Source organism: Cibotium barometz, chromosome 61 (assembly GCF_041138505.1).
Source record: "Cibotium barometz isolate CiBa-2024 chromosome 61, ASM4113850v1, whole genome shotgun sequence".
Classification (NCBI taxonomy): Eukaryota; Viridiplantae; Streptophyta; class Polypodiopsida; order Cyatheales; family Cibotiaceae; genus Cibotium; species Cibotium barometz.
Genome location: NC_141106.1, coordinates 2,270,756 through 2,293,339, shown reverse-complemented (window position 1 = coordinate 2,293,339; position 22,584 = coordinate 2,270,756). Strand labels below are relative to the sequence as shown.

Here is a 22,584-nt window from a genome sequence, read left to right as displayed (position 1 = left end):
AAAAAAATTTGGGTTTATCTCTTGGTAGAAAAATCTCAAGCTTTCTCCTGTAAGGTCCCTCCCAAGCCAACATTAGGAAAGTGTTAGAATAAAAATATTAGCTCCAAAAATCCTTAAAAAAATAAGAAGATAAGAATAGTTCTATTAAGAGATAAGTATCTCCAAAAATAGAAATTCAAATTTAGGTGATAGGAGGTCGTATTTAGAGTACTTTTACATATTTAGAGTCCATGCATACTAAAAATGTGGAAAAACAACACGTTTCTAAAGATGGCGCGTTTGTGGCTATATAGAGATGTTTTTGCCTTTCTACCCGCGCTTGCTTGTAGACCAGATATGTTCCCGTTCTTTTGACTGGTTATTTGACTATATTCTGAGTTTTTATCAAAGAGTTATGGCCGAAACAATTTACTGATTCTGTTAGGGTCTCTACACAGGAAAAAACTGTAAGAAGGCAGCAAGTAGCCTCAAGGTAATCCTAGAGTTTGAGATGTATATATCCCTTCATTCTTATCTAATATCTTAGAAAAGAAGCTTAGATTGCTATGGTCTTTCGGAGGAAGAGACCAAAACTCCATAGCTTTTCTTTTAGAGAAAGAATAGTATGCGTATCCCTGTAGTAAGAGAAGGCTATTTTGCCATAGACCTTAGAAAGAGAGAAGAGTCACAGTACGAGTAAGAGGAGATAAAGCTTGGGGATGATTGGATGATTTCAATCGTAAGACAAGGTATTAGAAGACTCTATTCTCATATGTCAAGTTCTAAAGCTCTTGTTAACGAGCAAAGACAACGATAAACGATAAATTTCTATAAGGTATATACATATTTTGTTTTTCAATTATATATCATTCTTAGGGGTTGAGGTATGGCCCACGCTTCTCTATTAATTGTTAATAGTGATCTATTTGATTGATTTACTATTTAAAGTTTGTATTCTTTTAAACAATAGCATGTGCCTTAATAAAGAATGTCTTATCGCAATCTCAAGTTGAAATGCTAAAATCTTTGTGAAAAGGATTGTTTTCTTAAGAAGGTGACATGGATTCTAGTCCTATGGTTTAGTGAGTAAATGGATTCTAGTCCTATGGTTTAGTGAGTAAATGGATTGTTATCTTGGTTAAATTAAGGTACAGGTACAACTCTCCCTACCTTGACGCTGCCCCGTTCTTGTGCTTATATAGCCGGACGGGGGAGACGTTAGTAAGGCCCGGAGTTGGCCCATGGTATCCCTCATACCATTGGGAGAATGAGGTTTGCCGATTGAGGCGAGTGATTGTGATGGTGCCTAGTTCTGAGGGCCCAGGCTAGTGCGGTGAATTAGCCCACCCTAGTGCGCAGACATCCCTTTGAGGGGTGGGAGGATCGAGCGATGGAGCCTGAGAGGGCGACATGCCGGCTTGAGTCCTCGCCAGCCGGCCGACGATGAGATGTATGGTCCCGTAGGGTTTTGCCCAGCATGTAGAGGCTGGAAGGCCGAATTCTAGATCATCGACGGTATAAAGGAAAAGAATAAGAAAGACGGTTTGGCTTGATTTGATTTTTAGAAGACCACGCTTCCCCTGCGCGGGATAGAACTAGGTCTTACCTATGAATCGTATCCTTGAATCACTGTATGGTCAAGGTGTCGATGAGTAGGAAATTTTCTCTAAGATAAGACTTAGTGGACTATCTTAAGTGTTTCCCCTATTTTTGGAAGGGGGGAACCTTACAAGTGGTATCAGAGCCGATCTTAGTTCCTAGGATTTGTTTTTCAAAGGTTAACTGTTGTTAAGGGATTAAAACAAGTGATTGTTTATCATATAAGGACGAATCAATCATCTCTACTGGCCATAGAAGTGATTTGAATATCCTCACATGTTGAGATAATCATCCTATGAAATTGTGCTTGTATCTTGGGGGTGCACATGCAAGATATTTGTACAATAAATTTGAGAAATTAGATTGGGGAGAAAACCTTTTGTGAGAAAAAACATAGGGTGATCAAATTAAGAAACTAGTGAGAGACTGAATAGAAGGATAGACCAAAACTTTGTTTAGAGAAATTTTCAGGATATATCTCATTAGTTTGCATATTATAAATTATTAAGATTATAACTCCTTTAAGGTTTGAATAGTTGACGTGTGAATGCCATCCATTGGATGCTTTACACTAGGACAATCATCCAAGGTTTTAAACCCATCTCAGACAAACATGGATCTCGGATGTGTAATTCCCAGAGGATCATGCTCTTAGATGTGTTAATCCCAAGATACTAGATGTGTAATTTTTAGAAAACTAATCATCTCAGACATGTTAATCCTGATAATCTTTGGATGTGTCAATCCCAAGGCACCAAATGTGTAATTCTCAAAAAATGAAGATCTCACATATATTAATCCAGAGTGCCTTTAGATGTGGCGCTATGATAAGTCTTTGATAGTTTTGAGCTTTTCATGGATACAATGAAAGAAGCAAGTTCACCCTTGCTCGTCTAAAAATCGTAAGAAATGCCGAATTAGTTGGAAGAACTGTTGTCAATCTAACCACTAGAACTAGAATCAGTTATGAGATGCCATGAAATTACACCTTCGTGAAAGGTTTTGTCCTCCAGGATTTTGAGAGAATAAAATGAATGAATTTTTGGAGCTAACCCATGAAAGGAAGACCCTAAAAGAATACCCCAAAGTTTTGTTAAACTTCTCTGATTTGCTTCACAGATGGATGAGGTAACTCTCCTCCATCGATTCATTTGGAAGCTTAATCTACCTTTGAATAATCTCATCATCAAGAATGTAAAACCACCCTCTATTTCAGAAGCCATAATTATAGCTAGAGACTGTGATAAATTTTTTTTTATAGAAAGTGTCGAGAAGGACATGAGTCCTTCCATGTTAATCAAGAAGAGGTCCCCTAATTCAAGAAGAGGTCCCCTAATTCAAGAGGTCCCCGAATTCAAGAGGAACGTCAAGCCTACCCCTGGCTACAAGGAATCACGAGCTAGAGCAAAAATTAGGTCAAGAAATAGGGATAGCAGGGTTAAAGATAACCGAATTCAACAAGTATTTCTATGAGTAAATAGAAGAGGATTGGTGCAAGATTCATGTGAAGTAATGTGCATGATGAATAGAGGTATTCTACAAGACGATACTAAGATTATGAAATTACTATCATAGGTTAGATTGCGTAAAGAATTGATTCCCTTACGTTTTTCCATGATAATTTATTAAGTACCATATTACATGGGGGTACAGAATAAGGAATTCGAAGGTTCATATCATATGAGAGGTATATGGATGCATGAACTTAGGATAATAAGGCCAATTAACTTTAGAATAATAGACATTTTGGAGGCACAACAAAACAAGCCAAACACATGAAGTAAGGGACTCGGAACAATGTTTAGATAAAAGAAGATTTCTAGTGGGGACACCACTTTGAAAGAGACAGAAGGATTACTTAGATACTACCGTAGCTCGTGAGATGAGGACATCTCGAATCTTTTAAGTGGGGGAGATTGTAAGGTCCCTCCCAAGCCATGTATGTATGTGTCTCTTTTAATATAGATTTCAAGAAGGAAAGAGAGTGTACTTAGAAAAGAGTGAGACAATAAGGCTAGAAACATTAGGAAAGTGTTAGAATAAAAATATTAGCTCCAAAAATCTTAAAAAAATAAGAAGATAAGAATAGTTCTATTAAGAGATAAGCATCTCCAAAAATAGAAATTCGAATTTAGGTGATAGGAGGTCGTATTTAGAGTACTTTTACATATTTAGAGTCCATGCATACTAAAAATGTGGAAAAACAACACGAGTTTTGGTCTCTTCCTCCGAAAGACCATAGCAATCTAAGCTTCTTTTCTAAGATATTAGATAAGAATGAAGGGATATATACATCTCAAACTCTAGGATTACCTTGAGACTACTTGCTATCTTCTTACAATTTTCCCTGTGTAGAGACCCTGACAGAATCAGCAAATTGTTTCGGCCATAACTCTCTGATAAAAACTCAGAATATAGTCATATAGCCAGTCAAAAGAACGGGAACATATCTGGTCTACAAGCAGGCGTGGGTAGAAAGGCAAAAACGTCTCTATATAGCCACAAACGTGCTTTTCTTTTAGAGAAAGAATAGTATGCCGTAGCCTTGTAAGAGAAGTCTATTTTGCCAAAGACCTTAGAAAGAGAGAAGAGTCACAGTACGAGTAAGAGGAGATACATATTTTGTTTTTCAATTATATATCATTCTTAGGAGTTGAGGTATGGCCCCGGCTTCTCTATTAATTGTTAATAGTGATCTATTTGATTGATTTACTATTTAAGGTTTGTATTCTTTTAAACAATAGCATGTGCCTTAATAAAGAATGTCTTATCGCAATCTCAAGTTGAAATGCTAAAATCTTTGTGAAAAGGATTGTTTTCTTGAGAAGGTGACATGGATTCTAGTCCTATGGTTTAGTGAGTAAATGGATTGTTATCTTGGTTAAATTAAGGTACAGGTACAACTCTCCCTGCCTTGACGTTGCCCCGTTCTTATGCTTATATAGCCGGACGGCGGAGACATTAGTAAGGCCCGGAGTTGGCCCATGATATCCCTCATACCATTGGGAGAATGAGGTTTGCCGATTGAGGCGAGTGATTGTGATGCTGTAGTTCTGAGGGCCCAGGCTAGTGCGGTGAATTAGCCCACCCTAGTGCGCAGACATCCCTCTGAGGGACGGGAGGATCGAGCGATGGAGTCTGAGAGGGTGACAGGCCGGCTTGAGTCCTGGTCAGCGGGCGGTCGACGATGAGGTGTATGGTCCCGTAGGGTTTTGCCCAGCATATAGAGGTTGGAAGGCCGAATTTTAGATCATCTCAACGGTATAAAGGAAAAGAATAAGAAAGACGGTTTGGCTTGTATGAAATTGATTCATGTATAAACTTTTTTTTTTAAAATCTTGTCTTGGCATTATTGTATTGTGTAAAAAGGTTGTTTTAAAGGGCCTTAATTAAGGAACATGTTTATTTATGTCAAACAATGTGGTAGGATTAATTAGAAAACAAATTGACGCGTGAGTAGGGTGGAAAGTGGGAGGATGGAATGCCTCGACGGCACCATCCTACGGACGGGTGGACCCGATTAGTCGAGTAGCTTTCCAACATATTAAGTGAAAGCCTACATTAGATAAATAGGTTCTCGAGCAATTTTATTCTAGAAGACTAGCCAACGGCTGTGCTCTGCGTGGATGAGAAAAAAAGCGTTGTCTCTAGGAATCAAGACTAGTAGTTGCCCAAATTATGATCAATTACCCTATGGGTGATTTGATTTTTAGAAGACTACGCTCCCCCTGCGGGATAGAACTAGGTCTTACCTATGAATCGTATCCTTGAATCACTGTATGGTCAAGGTGTCGATGAGTAGGAAATTTTCTCTAAGATAAGGCTTAGTGGACTATCTTAAGTGTTTCCCCTATTTTTGGAAGGGGGGAACCTTACATCTCCTCCTTCCAAGAGTGGGTGACTTTGGTCGAGACTGCAACCACTCAAAAGGTTCGACAAGTCCGTTCCGACAATGGAGGACTCCAAAGCCTTCCATAATTTTTACTCACACAAAGGTATAAGCCATCAGTTTTCCACACCTCAAACTCCTCAATAGAATGATGTGGTTGAATGTAAGAACATGATTGTTTAGGAGATGGCCCACGCGATGCTTTCTTCTTATAATCTTCCTCCCTCTTTCTAGGGAGAAGCTATGAGCACTATTGCTTACATCATCAACCGTTCTTCTACAAAGGCAGTTTCTAATATGACTCTAGAGGAAGCTTTTACTGGAAAAGAACCTTCCGTCTCTCATTTCAGGGTTTTTGGTTGTGATGCCTATTTCATATCCCTAATTCTAAAAGATCCTAATTTGATCCCAAGTCCAAGAAGTGGAAATTCCTTGGATATAGCTCTCATTGCAAAGCTTACAGATTATGGGATCCGGAGTCCAGATCCTTGGTGATTTACCGCGATGTTCACTTTGTTGAACCCTCATCAAGGATGATTCTTGCTCTCATCTCGAGCTTACCACCACCAAGGTCCCTCCTCCTTCCTCAGTCACCCCAACTCCACCACCAACTTCTCCACCATCAACTTCTTTACCACCTGCCTCTCCATCCCCACTTCATCCTTCCTCGGCTTCTCCTCTTCCTTGTGCTCCTCTATAATAGAGGATTTCCCCCAAGATTCCACGATGGCTAGAAACCACTATTCATGATTCTCATCTCTCTCCAATGGCTGGAAACCATCATGATTCTCATCTCTCCGATATGGAACTTCATCAGCTTGTTGATTCTTCAAGACAATCTTTGACATGGGCACGGAGATTATAGCAGCTTCATCATTCTTATAACCTCGCCCTAATGAGTACAATGATACAATCATGTAAGCCTACTACAGCTAAAGAGGCTCTTGCTCCTGAGTGGTGGGCAACCATGGAGGGAGAGATTAATTCCATTGAGAGGAATCGTGCATGGGAGCTTGTGGACTAGCCTCTACATCGACAGTTGGGGTCAAGTGGGTTTTTAAAACCAAGTTTCATGCTGATGGATCTTTGGACAAACACAAAGCTAGATAGGTTATGAAGGGGTACTCTTAGATTGAGGGTGTGGATTATGAGGACCACCATCTGGACAGCTCTTACTCTTTTCATAAGCACTGGTTGGTTTACCAAATGGATGTCAAGTCTTCCTTTCTTAATAATGACTTGCATCATGAGGAGGTGTATGTTGAACAACCTCAAGGTTTTTAGGTTCCTGGACATGAGGTTAAGGTGTACACATTGCACAAAGCCCTTTATGGTTTAAAATAGACACCCAAGGCATGGTATGATAAGATTGATGCATTCTTTCTTTCCCTCGGATTCCAGAGATGCTTTGCAGATAGCAATCTCTATGTCTTTACTCAGGATGCTTTGCTCTGCTTGATCATCTTATATGTTAATGATTTATTGATCATCATTGGCTTGCATCTTGCCAAGATTGAACAGCTCTGCTCAGTTTTAGCTCTCACCTTTGAGATGAGTGCTTTAGGACTTCTCCACTACTTTCTTGGGATGGAGGTCTATCAGTCTTCTAATTGAGTGTTTCTTAGCGAGTATATGTATTTCCAATAGCTCCTGGAGACATTTGGGATGACCAAGTGTCCTCCAATTTCTTGTCCGATGGATCCTAACTCCAAGCTCTCCCATGATGATCCCTCTCTCCTCTTCAAGGATAGTACACATTACCAGAGGCTTGTTGGTTCTCTTATTTATTTGACTTACACCAAGCTCGATATTTCTTACAATGTTAGTATTATTAGTTAGTTTTCTTCCGCTCCTCAACATTCGCATTGGTAAGCTGCTCTAAGGCTTCTCTGATACTTATCAGTACCTTGGACTATGGTCTCTCTTACACAGAGGAGGCACTAAGCTTATTGGATACTTTAATGTTGATTGGGCAGGTGATCAAGATACTCGATGATCCACTTTTGGTTATCTCTTCACTCTTGGTTTCGGTCTTATTTCCTGGAGATCCAAGAAGTAGAATATAGTTTCATTATCTTCTAGTGAGGCTGAGTATCGTGCTTATCTAGATACCTCTTGTGAGCTATTATGGTTCCATCCTTCCATGGCAAGACCAAACATATTGAGGTCCACTTTCACTTCATTCGTAGCTCCATTCACACGGGGGTCTGACTCCCATACAAGTAAGGAGCTAATTAATAGTATCTCGACGAAGAGGTTTGGTGAAGAGATTAGCAATGTTGTCCTAAGATGGACAATACTCCAGTGTAATGATGCCGTCAGCGACGACTAGCTCAAGAGGAGATGTTGAACATGTCATCTCTAGCTCTCTTTTACTCCTTTTTATGTCCCTTTTATCCAAGTATTTATTTGATATTTTTAGGAATTTTTTCTATATTTCTTAGGCATTTTTATTTGCTGTGGACATTTGTCCTCTAGTGCTACTGGTGGCCAACTGCTCCGCATGAGATGTATATAAGCATGGCCATTGTGCCTTCATAATTCATTCAATACTTTTCAGTTCTTGGCTCAAGTGTTGGATCTCTATTGGTTGTCTACTCTCTCTTGTGTGATCTCTATTCTCACATGTTGAGCTCTTGTGTGTTCGATTGTGTTAGTGAGAGAGAGTGTGTGAGGGTTGATCTTCTATTGGAGTGTTGTGGGCGATGACGATGACGACAGAGTGGAGCTCTCGGTTACTCCTACGTGGCGATGCTGCCTATGAGAATCTCATACGACCTACGCTCACAAGGTAAGTGACACACTGCGGAAGCTATCCCCCAACTGGGTCATGAATGTCTGCAGCACTAGTTGAGCTCGATATCTCAACATAGACTTGGTCACAATGCCAACGAGCAACGATAAAATATTACGGCATGGTATGGAAAGGTGAGCAACACGACGCCTTAAACTTGTAAAATTTAACTATGTGCATTTGTGGTTGGTGCCCATCTAATGATGTGAATTATTTTTTTTTGTGGAGTGTAATTGCAACCGTTGTGTGCATTACTATGGGCACTAGAATATGAGAATGTTACGCTAAAAAAAGACCTTTATTAATGGAGGGCTTCTATGTACGTAAGTGATCAACTCTATGCTCTTAATGCCTCCTACTCTCCAAGAGAAAAAAATGCCCAAACATCTCTAATCAATGATAAATGATGTGAGAGGTCCAAAACCGTGTCGAGAGAGGCAATGATATCATCCCCTATTTAGTACATAGACACTTGAGTATCACGTTCCTGTATTTCTGACTTCCTCCATCTCACAGAACTAACAAAATGCTATGAGAACTACTCGTAACTCTGTTTCTCCATAAAACCTTCTCTTGAAACAGTGCCTATGGCAATCCTCATCACGTGTAACATATGGATATTGAGGTATCCACAAGGCTAGAAGTAACCGTTATTAAAGTTCCCCAAAACTGGTCCCCAAATAGTTGTAATATACAGGGTTGCAAGACGGCTTGTATAATCAAAGAGAAAAAGCTCTTCCTCTGGGGATCTTGAAGGTGAGCTTGGAATCAGTGTCTCTTAAGACAAGCTAGAGAGCCATACCCCTTACTAAGCGAGCCTTTCTTTTCTCATGGAAAAGTGTGATCCTGAGAACACCACCCTTGAATAATATACCCTCATTGTTCCCCTTTGAATAATAATAATTAAAGAGCGCTAGAGGTATGCAAGATCGTCACCTTCAAGACGTTTTTTCTTTCACTAACGACTACTACCTCACCTATATATATGTCTTTTTAATCACAAAAGGACAGCAAGGTTTGCAATTGCTTTTGGGCGATGGATAAAATTAAACCACATCATTACATCAGTGTTAAGTGTTCGCCTCAGCATTAACCTTTGGGCGATGGATAAAATTAAACCACATCGTTGGCATCAGTGTTAAGTGTTCGCCTCAGCATTAACCTTTGGCCGATTAAAGATCAAAAAAGGCCGGTGGAGATCTTCTGTACAGAAGTCGGCTGATTTTTTAAAAAAATGGCAAATAGTGTAAATTTTTGAAAAAGCATGGCTATTCTCTTCAACTTTTCCCGCTTGGTCTTTTGTTCTAAAGTTTTTTGGCTCCTGCACTTGCAGGGGCCTGTGATAAAGAGTGGAGCTACTGACTCATTTGGGCTATCAAGGAGTGATTGTATATATCTCTAGCTCTGTGAAAGATGTTAGTATCCATTCCTTGTCAAGAATTTCACATCCCTGAACTAGACTTCATCACGACTTCACCCTCAACTGAGATTTTGGATTTTTAACTTGGAGGAGCGAGAGAAATATTTGTTTGATGCATGGATTGAGTAATATAATGGCTTCATTCTCCAAACTAGGCTGACGTGAAGCATATGAAGGACTTCATACAAGTTATTCGTGATATACTTTCTCAAAAATGTGAAGCTGTAGCTTTTCATGAGGAGCAAGAAAGCTTTCTTCCAATCATCTCATGAAGAGCTGTTCTTGTTTTGGCAGTGAGCTTGATCCGAAAGACGTATAAGTCAACTGTTGAAGTGCACATCCAATAATGTTTCTCTAGCCTTTGAATCAGCTAAAACCAACACGCGTTGCTACTTAGACTAGATTCGCCAAGCTCAAACTTCCAATTGTCAACTTTTCGTGGCTTCCCTATAGCTTACTTGAGCCAATGACTCTGCTCAACTAAGCTCCATCGAGTTGAGTTGCCAGCTTTGCGTAAATGTAGCGCCTCATTTGATGATCACTTCACTTGGCAACTTGATGGTTAATCTAACCCACGGTCTCAATGTTTATCCTGTCTCGTCCTGTGCCATGCTTCCACCACATTGCAACCAGGCTATGCACTTCTGGTAACAAATGCGACCAACCCCCAATCTCAAACCTAACGATAGCACTATCGTGCTAAAGCTTGCAGAGTAATGCTAGTTTTGCTAGGCCTCGCTCTTGCTCTAATGCCAAGCTGTAGATTGGAGGCTTGCAGCTTTGCAAAATCCACAGCAGACGCGAAAAATACAATAGCAAGAAGTGCAATACTTAATGCAAGCTACACAAAGAACTTAGGAGCTGCATACGTGAGCTCCAGCATATCTCTGATGCAAGTTGATCACCTCCAAACCGCAATGCTATGTATGTGCCCCATCGGTTACTAACGTTCAAAAACAGGCATAGATGATTCACTTTTCAAGTAGCCCCAAGTTAAGATGTTTGAGAGGAGAAACTCTAGTGAGTACAAATCTGGAGAATATTAGACACAGTTATATCCCCCCACGCCCCCCTCCCTTTTTCATCTATCGAACACTTGATTCATGCACTCCATCTCTCACACCAACTCTTTGGCCTTCTTTGAAATCTCAACACTCATTTCAATCTCTGTTCCCTACTTCACCCACCGCACAGGCACCATTGTCAATGAACACTACTTGATACAACCATGTAATGCATGCAAGCTTAAACCACAAAGATGAGTTACCGGAGGGGTTGCCAATACACAAAGAACCACACAATTGCAATACACATGGAGACAACACTTATTGACCCAGACAACAACATAGCTTTAGATGACATAAGGGCTTGTCAGTAAAAGCATAGATAATCACACATTTAAATTACATTTCTCCGTCTGCCATTCATTGCCAGAGACCAACTTTAACACAGGGCCAAGCTTTCTCTTCCTAAACCACTAGTCTTTGGGAGCTAAATAGTGAGTAAGTCTACAAAGTAGAATTCTCACCCTTTTTGGGCACAACAATTGGATCTCATTCTGTCGTGGTGGAGCTGCCCAGATGCAGTGATGCAGGCATGTGGCTAGACTTCATGTGACCAGCACCAATCCAGCAGTAGGAGCGTTTGCTGCAGCTACTGCTTCCAGACGTTTCCAAATTGCATCCCTCTGCTCTTCTCTAGCTTTTTCCTTAGCCTCCTGATCATGATAGGCTTTTGTGCATTCTTGAAATAGCTCTGTGTCCAAGTCCTGAAACATCTTTCTCACATTCTGTGTTAAGCCATGCACGGCTTGATTCCAATGACTAGTAGAGTTTTTCTCCAGGGCACTGAAGATCAAAGGCAAAATCACGTTACGGTTTTGTGCAACCAAGCCAACAACATGATCATTGTTCCACAACAACAGTGCTCGCTCAGCCACCTGCATAAGAACCCGTTTTAGAATGTGTTGCGTCCTTCATGAATGATCTAGGAATATTCAAACAGTCATTGTTCCTGTGAATTTTTGTTTAATATGGAACCTTCATAAAATACAGATTATCAACTAAAAGAACTGACAAGGTATCTCCAATTCAATTAAACCCAAGATCATTGTAAGCGCATTGTCACGAACATGTAGTGGGACGTCAGACCATCCAAATTTTTAAAAAAAAGCCTAGAGCCATATCAACTGTATTTCAAGAATGGTACTTTATAGTACTTACCAAAAACTCCGACACTTAACACTTTTAAGAGGTCCAGTAAAGAATACATGTAGTAATTTACCTCTTATTCCACTGTCCATTGCTGCCCTGTCGAGTAAAGGGTTCTGTTACATTGCTTCAGTTTTGAAAATTGTGTCCCTTGCAATTTCTGCCATCTTAATTCTGTCATGTATGCCTCTAGCCTACATTTGTTTCCTTGTGTCTCACAATCCAATCTCAAACATGGCAAGCAGCAGATTCCAGACTGAGGGGCTACTTGAAGTGGAAAGAGCAGCAGCAGATTTTCCACGTAAGGCTTTTGTCATCACAAACAAGAAGAATAGGTTCCAGTTTCAAAGCAAAGACTTGAAGATGGACGAGAATGCAGATTGGATGATCCCACTGGAGCACTGAAGGGGGCGCACCGAAAATAAGACGAGGGGATGTCACATGCATCAGGCCTCAGAAGCATGTGCCATAACCACACAGGCTATGTACAGGGTAGATTAGACAAGAAATGAACTGTTATGATGCCCCAAGTGATGGATTGTACACACACAGAGTCCGATTGTAACACAGGTGCTGCAGCAGTTATGCCCTTATCGATGCTGCTTAAAGACATAAACATGTGAATATAGAGAAGTATTCACCTAATCTATTGTATCTTGCAAAAGACGAATATATCCAATACTGTAAAATCAGATCTAAACTGCAATCTGGACAACTCCTATGCTAGCATGAAGCTAAAATGCATGAACAACAGGTTGTACTGCTATCCCAACAATTGTGGGACTGAATTGCACATTGAGCTGTGTTAATGCTGATCCAGGTGCTCCTACTTCTGTTCAATGGACCTACTTAGCAGATCTAGCGCTGAATGAATGATACCAACCTTGGCCCATCCTTAAATATATAGGGCTGGTGTGCAGCACACATCTCCATAAAGGTGTCATGTATCTACCGTGTGCTACATGCACATAAGACTAGTTTCGAGGCTTGGGGAAGCTTGAAACTAGGCAGGCTGATTGACGAGCTGAGTTAGGGAAATACTAACGGGCGGGCACCAAGGTATGGACGGACGGGCGCCCAAGTGTGGACGCCCGATGACCGGCCAAGGGCCTATAAAAGGGTGGCAGAGGTTAGTTATTGAGATATAGAGAGTCTCGCGAGTTTGTGAGAGCTCTATGGTCTTGGAGCCTGGATCTAGTGCAGACGGCTTTACGCAGCCGAGGCCGGCAGCAGTCTCGAGGCCCGCGAGGGCAGCATCGTGGCGGTATGGGACGTCGTGAGGAGGAGATTGGTCGGTGCGTCAACCTAGTTAGCTCAGCTCGTGGCTCGGTGGGGACAGCCAAGACTGTGGGCTCGCCCACGGCTGTCATGGTTGGGAGGTGAATCAGGCCTGCACCCCCTTGTTGTTTGTTTGTTCGTTTGTTTGCAGGTTTCGAGTCTTGAACCAAGAACGATCACGAGGAGATCCGTGGGGATTTGACAGTGGTATCAGAGCATACCTCGTGAACGAGCAAGTCGGTAGGTAGAGAAGATGAGGTCGAAGAAAGGTATGTGTTAAAAAAGCTTGCTGTTTTTTTGTACATACTGCTGTTTCAGAATAGTAGGTGTTTTTTCTTCATCAAGGAAACCCATGTTGATGGGAGGTGGTAGTCTACATAGGGTCGTTTGCTTTGCAAAGAAGAGGAGAGAGTCGCTTGTGTAGTCGTACGCATGAGCAAGTCGGGAGAGAAATCAGAAAAAAGCACGTTGCTTTTTGTTGAATGATTGAGAGAGAGCGTTTGTGAGAAGGATGCATTGGCGGGTTTGTGCGCTGGCGGGTGTTGCTGGCGATGTACTACCGTCGGCTGAAGGCGCTGGCTAAGGCTTGCCAAGCCAGGCCGCCAGGCAACCAAGCCCGTGTAGGCGCCTAGGCCAGGCGGGCTGGTGCCCAGGCCAGGCCCACGAAGGCGCCTAGGCCAAGCAGGCAAGCACCCAGGCCAAGCCGGCAGGCGCCCAGGGCCACGTTGCCATGATGCTCAGGCCCACGCAGGATGGCGCAGGAGCGGATTGGCGTATAAAGCACCGGCTGAAGCGCAGCTACTCGCAGCAGCCGACGACAGGCAAGGTGTCGCCGGCAGGATGACTCGCGCAGGCAACCGACGATGACGTCAACAGCAGCAAGCCGGCGGCTAATCCAGGAGGGATGAGAAAAAAAGAAAAAAACAAGGAAAGCACTCGTTTTTTTGGGCTTTCGTTTTTTTTATTTTTTAAAAGGTTTAAAAAACCCCCCCTCCAAGGTTCAAAAGTGTTACCACCACTACAAAGCATTGCCCTTGAGAAAAGTGGCAGCTTTCCTCACCTTAGAGGACTCTGTGTAATTCCCACCAGAAACAGCAGCATCAAACTGCTGTAAAAAGGTGAGTGCTTTCAATTTATCTTTGGCTCCACTGAATGTATCAAACTTCACTGCAGCTCCCCCTTCCTTGTAATCCTTCGCCTTTCCCATAGGCGTTAGATTATCATATGGAAGTGGCTTTGCAAGATTGCTGCCCCCAACATTCATGCCCATCATCGGGTCAACATTTCCCATTCCCACACTAGGCATACCATACATTCCAACCATGTTTCCAAACATTCCATTATGCATACCTGGCTGCATACCACCATATATATTGCCTTGCATTCCAGGTTGCATGCCTCCAAACATATTTCCTTGCATACCGGACTGCATACCACCATACATATTGCCTTGCATTCCAGGTTGCATGCCTCCAAACATATTTCCTTGCATACCGGACTGCATACCACCATACATATTCCCCTGCATACCAAGCTAAAAATTAGCTCCAAAAGGCCCGTGCATACCCATGCCTCCCTGAGGATAACCCCCAGTCATAGATTGGAACACCAAGCCACCACCAAAATAACCTGGATGCATATTCGGCTGAGGAATTGATGGCTGTCCAAAGAAGGAACTCTGTGAGTTTGCTCCATAAGCATGCTGCATGTTCGGAAACTGGCCAAAAGATGGATCCTGTGGGATGGCACCACTATGACCCTGAGGAAGGTTCTTAGAACGAACCTTCTTCTTCTTCTTCTCGGGCTCTGTACGGGATCTCAAAAATTCAGCAAACCTTTCACTCTGAGTGAGCTGCATAAATACATCCATAACACCAGCCAAACGATCTTTAAACCGAGCATCATCATCCTCTTTACCAAGTACATCTTCTGACTGTGTTACATTCTCATATTGCTCAACATCTGCAGCCTGTTCTCCTGCATGAATATCCTCAGATACATCTCTCTCAGGAGAAGTCTCTTGCTCTTCCTCTTCATGATAGAAGTACTCATCCTCTGTGTCAGACATGCTTGCTGAATTTTTCAGCGATGACTTTCCTCGAGGCAACCACGAGCTCACCCCCTTCAGAAAGTTGATGATTGGTCCCGGAACGGAACCTTGAAACCGGCCTCTGGTAGAAACCAAAGTGCGGTGGACTAGCAGTCACCCGTCCACTTGTAGTCTAGATATGAAAACAGAAAAGATTGGAGCTAGAGTGCCCAAATCTGAAAACAAAGCGACACCTATTGGCCCCAAAGCTTGGCGCCCCTTGCGGTATTTCTTTATTCAATTTCAAAAGTATGAAAGGCTGAGTACAACAAAATCAGCCAAGAGATTACACCTGTATGTCCAATCTGACGGCCCACAATACCTCTTAGCACAGAGGATTCACACACACAGATCTGTGTCTCAAAGCAACACATTGTGCCTCCCTCTGATCAGCCAAGACCACTAAGCAGGGCAGCCATGAGCATACATCTGGCATGTCTCAAGCACATGATTCAACATCTCAGCTCATACATACATTCACTGTTCAATCTCTGTCTCCACCCTTTTCAATCTGCCATACCCCTCCTCTCACAAGGGGCCAGATAACTCAAATCTGCAAAACAGACATAAGGCAATAGAAAGAGAGATAGAGGAACAAATGCAGAGCTTACCAAAATCAGCTCGTGGATCTGCACCGGAGGAAGTAACGGTACCAATCTGTACTTGCAGGCACTTGTTTCAACAACCCTGCTTCACACGTGTGAGTGTACTTGTCTGTACCTTCCTCTCTGCATCCACTTCAATGTTGTAACTGACTGTTCAGACCATAGAAGCTGCACAGAACCAGTCCGTACTGCCCCTACACACGTGTCAAAATCTGTCTGTACAGAACTGTACGGCCAGTTCTACAGCCGCCTGAGGATTCTGGTGCGCCTGCTCCCAGCTGTACCCAACTGAACCTGCACAGTCCAGCGCTGCCTGCTCCAAACCTGTCCGTACACTGTACTACAGCCGTACAGTACTGTACGGCCCGTACCAGGAACAGCAGCCACCTGCAACAGCCGCCTGCTACAGCCGCCTGCAACAATCAGTCCCTGTACCAGCAGATATACTCGCAGCAACACCTATGCGCAACCTGTACCAAAAGTGTACTTGCAGCAACCTGTCCGTACAGAACTGTACGGCTGGTTTGCACAGAAAAACAGCAGCCAGAATTCTACAGCAACCGACTAGTTCTCTCCTTGCTTTTCCACGCTTCCCAACAGCACGTATGCTCCACGAGAGAGAGAGTAGAGAGAGAGGCATACACTCCAAAAGTGGAGTTGCCCCCTCCCCATAATAATCCTAGGGCCCCAACTTTAATAAATATTAAAGTTCCCTAGGGGCCTCTAAGGCCTAGGGGCAACCTTCATAAAACATTAAAATTTTAATGTTCTAGTTCCCCCCTTCACACCTAGGGATGTCCACACATCATTAACTCTGTCCGGGCACCCCCCATGTGAATCATTCAATATTTTGTCTCAGCAACCACCATGCCCACACTTGTGCTGTTCCATTTTCACAGGGCCATGACATTCTACTTCCGAGTCAAAGAGGCATCACATGTAACACGCGGAAGCTCTGGGGAGTCTTCTTTCAGCCCTAAACACTCTTGGAAACCTTCTGATGCAAAACGCACCATCTGATGCAAAAACGCAAGTAGAGAGAGAGTAGAGAGAGAGAGAGAGAGAGAGAGAGAGAGAGAAGTGCTGGAAATTCAGTATATACTATGGTACAAAAAGGTACATATCTTGCAGCCCTTGGCTGCCTTCATAAAAAGGTGGTAAAACACCAAAACCTGTCCCCTATGGGACCTCTAGTGATCCCAACCCCTAGTGGGTTTGAATGAATAAGACATTGAGCAAGGGGGGCTATTTATAGCCCCTTGGAATAAATGGTGAACTGGCCGACTGCTGGTCGGCCAGTTCATACTTCATTAATACCCTTTTTAAGCACAGCCGACTGGATATCCTCCTGCGCATGCTGCTTGTGTGTGATGCGCCTGCTGCCCACTCTTTGCTGACGTCAGCCGACAGCTCTTCTGGCAGCCAGCATCCTCTGTCCTGCAGCCGACAACCCTCTGATCCATGCTTTGCTCCAAGTCCTGCTCCATGTCCATCTTCTACTGGTTCATGGTCTTTATCTGTTTGCCTCTTCTGGATCTAGCCCTGGAAATGTCCATGGCATCTGTGATGCACATGACATCCCCCTCTACTAAACTTGATGACGGGAATCCAACCAGCTCTTGGATGACTGTCATCATCCCAATCCTGTCCCGAAGTCCCTCTGTCATCATCCATCCCTGGCAAACCTTTTTCTCTGAAAATCCGGTCTGTTCTCCAAACCACTCTGTCTCTGATGAAGATCTATGCATCTGGTCTTCCTCTAGTCCACAATCCATTCCTGCCCTGACTCTGAACACAGTCTTGGTCTTCATTCCTGGAACTGAGTCTGGCACTCTCACATCACCCTTGGAGGATGAACCTCCCTTGGGACCGTTACCTGAGAACCTATCTGGCTCACGGAACTGCCATCCCCATCTGGCACTGTGGAACACAGAATGCGCAGCAAAAGACTAACGCACGTAGGAGACGCATCACCATCGAGCTCCACAAACACCCCCAACGGGCACTGCACCATCCCTCCACCGGGCTCCCATCTCCCGGTGAGCTGCCTCCCAAAACACCGGCCAGAGGAGATGATTATAACACGGTGCCACTCTAGCCTTATATATGGCTCTTCAACTTCCCATGCTTCCACTTATGGGATAATCCAAGGCACCTTCTAGCCATAGATCACAAGCTCGAAATCGCCAACCTTCCAACACCCTCCCTCAATTCAAGCTCCGCAAGCCACCGAGGCGCGAGGGGGTCGCCCAAAACCACACACGCCTGAGCCACCCAGGACCACACGCGCCCAAGCTCTGATACCATGTCAAAATGCACAGCGGAGATGATGACCAAATCTAGGAACACGAGCAAACGCAATGCAAAAAATAGTAGCAAAAGAGAGAGAGAGAGAGAGAGAGAGAGATAGAGGCGTGTAACTCTGCTCTATATACACAAAGAAGATCCCGAAGTGATACAATGTGGCATGGGGGCTATGGGGCCATTTTATATAGCCCCAAGAGAGCAGTCAGCCAGCAGAAGGGGCACCCGACTGCACTCAACACCAGTGGGCCAACAGAATGAAGTCGACCAGCATCTGAGAGGTCCACGACCAGATCACATCAGTCGGCCTGCTCCAGAGGGTGAACACATGCAGTCGGCCAGCTACTAGGACATGCTGCCATCACAGGGCAGCCACCCAAGCCAAGGAAAAATGGGGAAACAATATGGAGAGTGGGGAAAAATGAGAAAACACCTAATAAGGGCGAGCACACCCACAACAGAGGCCCTGGTGTATATGTATAGATAGGAGATGACTTCTAACAGGTACCTATATTTTTGGACTTCACTACAATCGCCGGTGATATTGATTCTTGGCGTTCTCATGGTGGTTATTTGTACTCACTTGGATCTGGCCCTTTTCTCTTGGTCTAGCAAGAAGTAGGATACCGTTGCAGGTTCTTCAACTGGGCCGAGTACCTAGATCTCTATAACGCCACCACTAAGGCTATGTATCTCCGTCAGCTACTTGAGAAGATGCGCGTTCCCATTGACACGGCTTCTACCATCTTCGTCGGCAGTCAGAGTGCGATTGCCCTCGCCGACAATCCTATTTTTTCTAACCGTACCAAGCATGTTAGTGTCCATTTTCATTTTACCAGGGAATAGGTTGAGCTTGGTACCATCAATTTATGGACTGAGACTGACTTGCCTTTTTATATGACTACTAGGTGTTGGTCGGTTGGCTTTAAGGCAGTCGGCCTGTTTATTATTTGCCACGACTGTATCCAATAGCATTAAATGCTCGAAATATTCGTGGGCTTGTCCTGGCTGCTGGCCGACTGTAGTAAGCCCTGGCCGCGTGCTGCCCAAGCCACTTTGATGGCTGCCCCGACTGGGCATAGATGGTGGCTAAGGTTGTGCATTGAAAGTAGAACTGGTAGCCGTCAAGAACACCAAGAAGGAAGAAGGGGAGATCAATGACAACACTCTCACAGCCATCAAAGAAGAGATCTCCAAGGAGATCACAAAGGACATGGAGGGAAAACTCGAAGCCAAGCAATCAGGATGGGTTGAGGTGGTGAAGAAGAACATCCGTAAAGAAGTGAGGGAGGAGACTCAAAGGGAAGAACATCAAATCATTCACACCACCATTGAGGAGGAGAAGATGAGGCATGCCCGCCGCCTTAACATTTGAGTCACAGGTATAGCCGAGACACCCAACTCCACTCCCGAGAAAGACGAACAGCTTCTATGCATGAAGCTAGGCTACAGGGAAGAGGACCCTCTCCCCTTCACCAAAGCATGGAGAGTCGGGAAGACTCAACACGCAAGCGAGCCCTCATCCTACAGTTTGCAGGAGAGACGGAGAGGGTCACCTTCATGAGGAAGAGGGTCATACTACGAGGCTTAGAGAGAGCTCCTATTTTCTTGGATGATGATCTCACGAGGATGCAGCTAGAGCATAGGAGAGCTTGCATGCCACGAGTCTTACACGCGAGGAGAGAAGGCAAGAAGGCCTTCTATCGAGATGGTCGGGTCATCATTGCTGGCCGGCCCATGGATTAGCAGTTTGGGGCCTATGGGACACAGACCAGGCTACTGACAGCGATGCACATGGCAGTATGGAACTGTAATGGTTCACTATGGGTGCAGCCTGGACGACTAGAGCATGTTATGGTGGGGAGAGACATAATACTTCTGACAGAGACACATCAGAGCCCAGAAAGAAAGAAAGAAAGAAAGATTTTATTAACGTCTTCCAAAAGACCGAACTCGGCCTATGAGACAAATCGGTGTACCTGTATGGGCTACCTCGAGTAGAGGGATTCCAGTGGGAGTCAGCATACAGGAAGACTGTCAGAATATGCAGCGGAGATGATGACCAAGCCTGGGAACACAAGAGCAAAAACAAAAACGCAGGCAGAAAAACAGCACAAGAGAGAGACAGATGTAGGCGTGTAACTCTGCTCTATATACACAAGAAGATCCCGAGATATGATACAAATGAGGTATGGGGGCTAAGGACCTATATATACCTCCCATAGAGGGCAGTCGGCCAGCAACAGAAAAGCCCACGACTGCTGAATATGTCCCACGACTGCATAAATGCAGTCGGCCAGCATAATGAAGCCCACGACTGATAAAGAGCAGTCGGCCAGCAGCCCTGAAGCCCACGACTGATGAAGATCAAGTCGGCCAGCACTGGGGTGCTCCTGGCATCATCTGGCAGCCCTCCCAAGCCTCAGAAAAATGGGAAAAAATGGGGGGAAAAAATACGGAGAGTGGGGAAAAATGGGAAAACACCTCATAAGGGCGGGCACACCCACAACAAAGGCCCTGGTGTATAAAACTGGACAGGAGATGACTTCTAACACCCCCTCTCAGCTCCTGGCTGTGTGACCAACCACTGGGAGCTGGGGTGCCGCCTGAGCAAATCCTGAGAGCGACTTCGTGAAGAGGTCCACTGTACTGTCCTCCGTCGAACAGAACTCCAGCAAGATGTCATCAGCAACAATCTGTTCACGAACAAAGTGCCTCTGGATGACCAAGGGTTCCTCCAGTGGAAGCCCAAACCTGCAATGTAACCTCCTCATGCTCCGTAAAACTGCTCCTCGGGCATAAGTAGATCTCCTCGTGTCCGGATCTCCTCCCCAAACCGAGTCACTCCAACCGCGGAGTCGGACTCCATCCAACAATCCCCCTCCTGTGTACAAGAGTCCATGATCCTTCGCATGCCGCAGAAACCACAGGAAACGCAATCCTGCCTCACAAAGAGACATCTGCAACCATGAGCTCAACCGCCTCATCAGGAAGCTCCCGTCCAATCCGGTGTCCATCAACCAGATCAATGAACCATACAGCTTCTGAGTCACAGAGACATCACACTGCTCACAAGGATCAACACCTGTTACGGTGCATAAACAAGTCCTGGAAGCCTGATGAAACCTGTCACCCACCCCCTCTGAATCCGGAACCACAAAGCCTGGAGAAACCACCTCCTTCTGCAAGTAAGCACCTGTCACCTGCCTGGCTTTCCGAAAGGTCCCCGTGGAAAGAACATCATCAACTACTCGTATGTCCCGAACACTACGAGACATCAGAGCATAAGTGACTTGTTCAGCTTCCTCTGACTCACGAACACAAGAACTACCAACCTCAGTACTGGAAAGTTCCTGCCAACTGCTGCCATCTACTGGCAAGCTATCCACCACCTGGTCTCGGAAAGCCCGCACCTGCAGCGTATCCACACTTGAGTAGCCATTACCACACTGCCACTCATCACAATCTTGAGGACCTGGGAGAGAGAGTGCTGAAAGCCTGTAGACTCCATTCTCCACTCCACCTTCCCAAACCACTTGGCCTGTTGCTTTGTCCCGGAGAGCAACAAAATGCTCATCAAACTCCACCCGTACGCCAGTCTTGCAAACCTGATGCACTGACAACAGATGAAAACCAAGTGCCGGAACATACAACACCTGGGAGGAATGCTTCCCCCCTCTGCCATCGGGAACTATCTCCATCCTGCCCTCACTGTGAACTGGGATAGTGGACGTATCCCCAGTAAGAATATGACCAGAAAGCCTGCAGAGATCCTGTAAACCGGAACGGGAAGGAGTCATGTGCCTAGAAGCACCACTATCGAGAATCCACTCCCGAGTATCCGTTGCGGAGAGTCCTCCAATCTCCTCCCTGCCTGAAGAAAATGAAGCATCGGTGTCCATCACCTCCAGGTGCACAAAAGCCGGAGTCTTCATGATTGCTGAGGAGTCTTCACCCTTCTCGGTCTTCCGCTTGGGACACTGCCTCCAATAGTGGCCTTTCTCGCCACAATCATTACACGTCCTCTCTGCCTTTAGTTTCTCGCGGTCAGCGTCGGACATCTTCTCAGAAGACTTCTCCGATGAAGCCTTCCCCTTGCCCGAGTTACGGCCTTTCGACCGTTGGCCAGTAAAGGCCTCCGAACCTCCACCCTGAGGAGGGTTCGTGAATCGTTCCTCCTGGTCCAGGACCATGGGCACAAGCTCCTCCCACATGATGGTGCTGAGCCTGCCACTGGTAATCAACGACGAGTAGAATGCTGAGTACGAAGAGGGCAAATGTGACAGCAACGTTATGGCCATGTCCTCTGACGATATCTCCTTCCCAGCCTGGAGAACTTCCTGCTGAAGAGCCTGCAGCTTGTTAATATGCTCCCGCATCGTCGCCGACTTTGCAGGGCTCATAACCCGCATCTGTA

General features: G+C 44.7%; 1 protein-coding gene across 1 annotated transcript in view; it reads right to left on the bottom strand.

Annotated features, from left to right (window-relative positions):
* Nucleotides 1–10,904: 10,904 nt before the first annotated feature.
* The window catches only part of LOC147604456 (serine/threonine protein phosphatase 2A 57 kDa regulatory subunit B' beta isoform-like), a 31,282-nt gene continuing 19,602 nt past the window's right edge, over nt 10,905–22,584 (bottom strand). Inside the window, exon 2 of the mRNA XM_086794606.1 lies at nt 10,905–11,620. Coding sequence (XP_086650732.1) covers nt 11,291–11,620 — 330 coding nt within the window. The 3' untranslated portion in view covers nt 10,905–11,290. The remainder of the gene's footprint in view (nt 11,621–22,584) is intronic.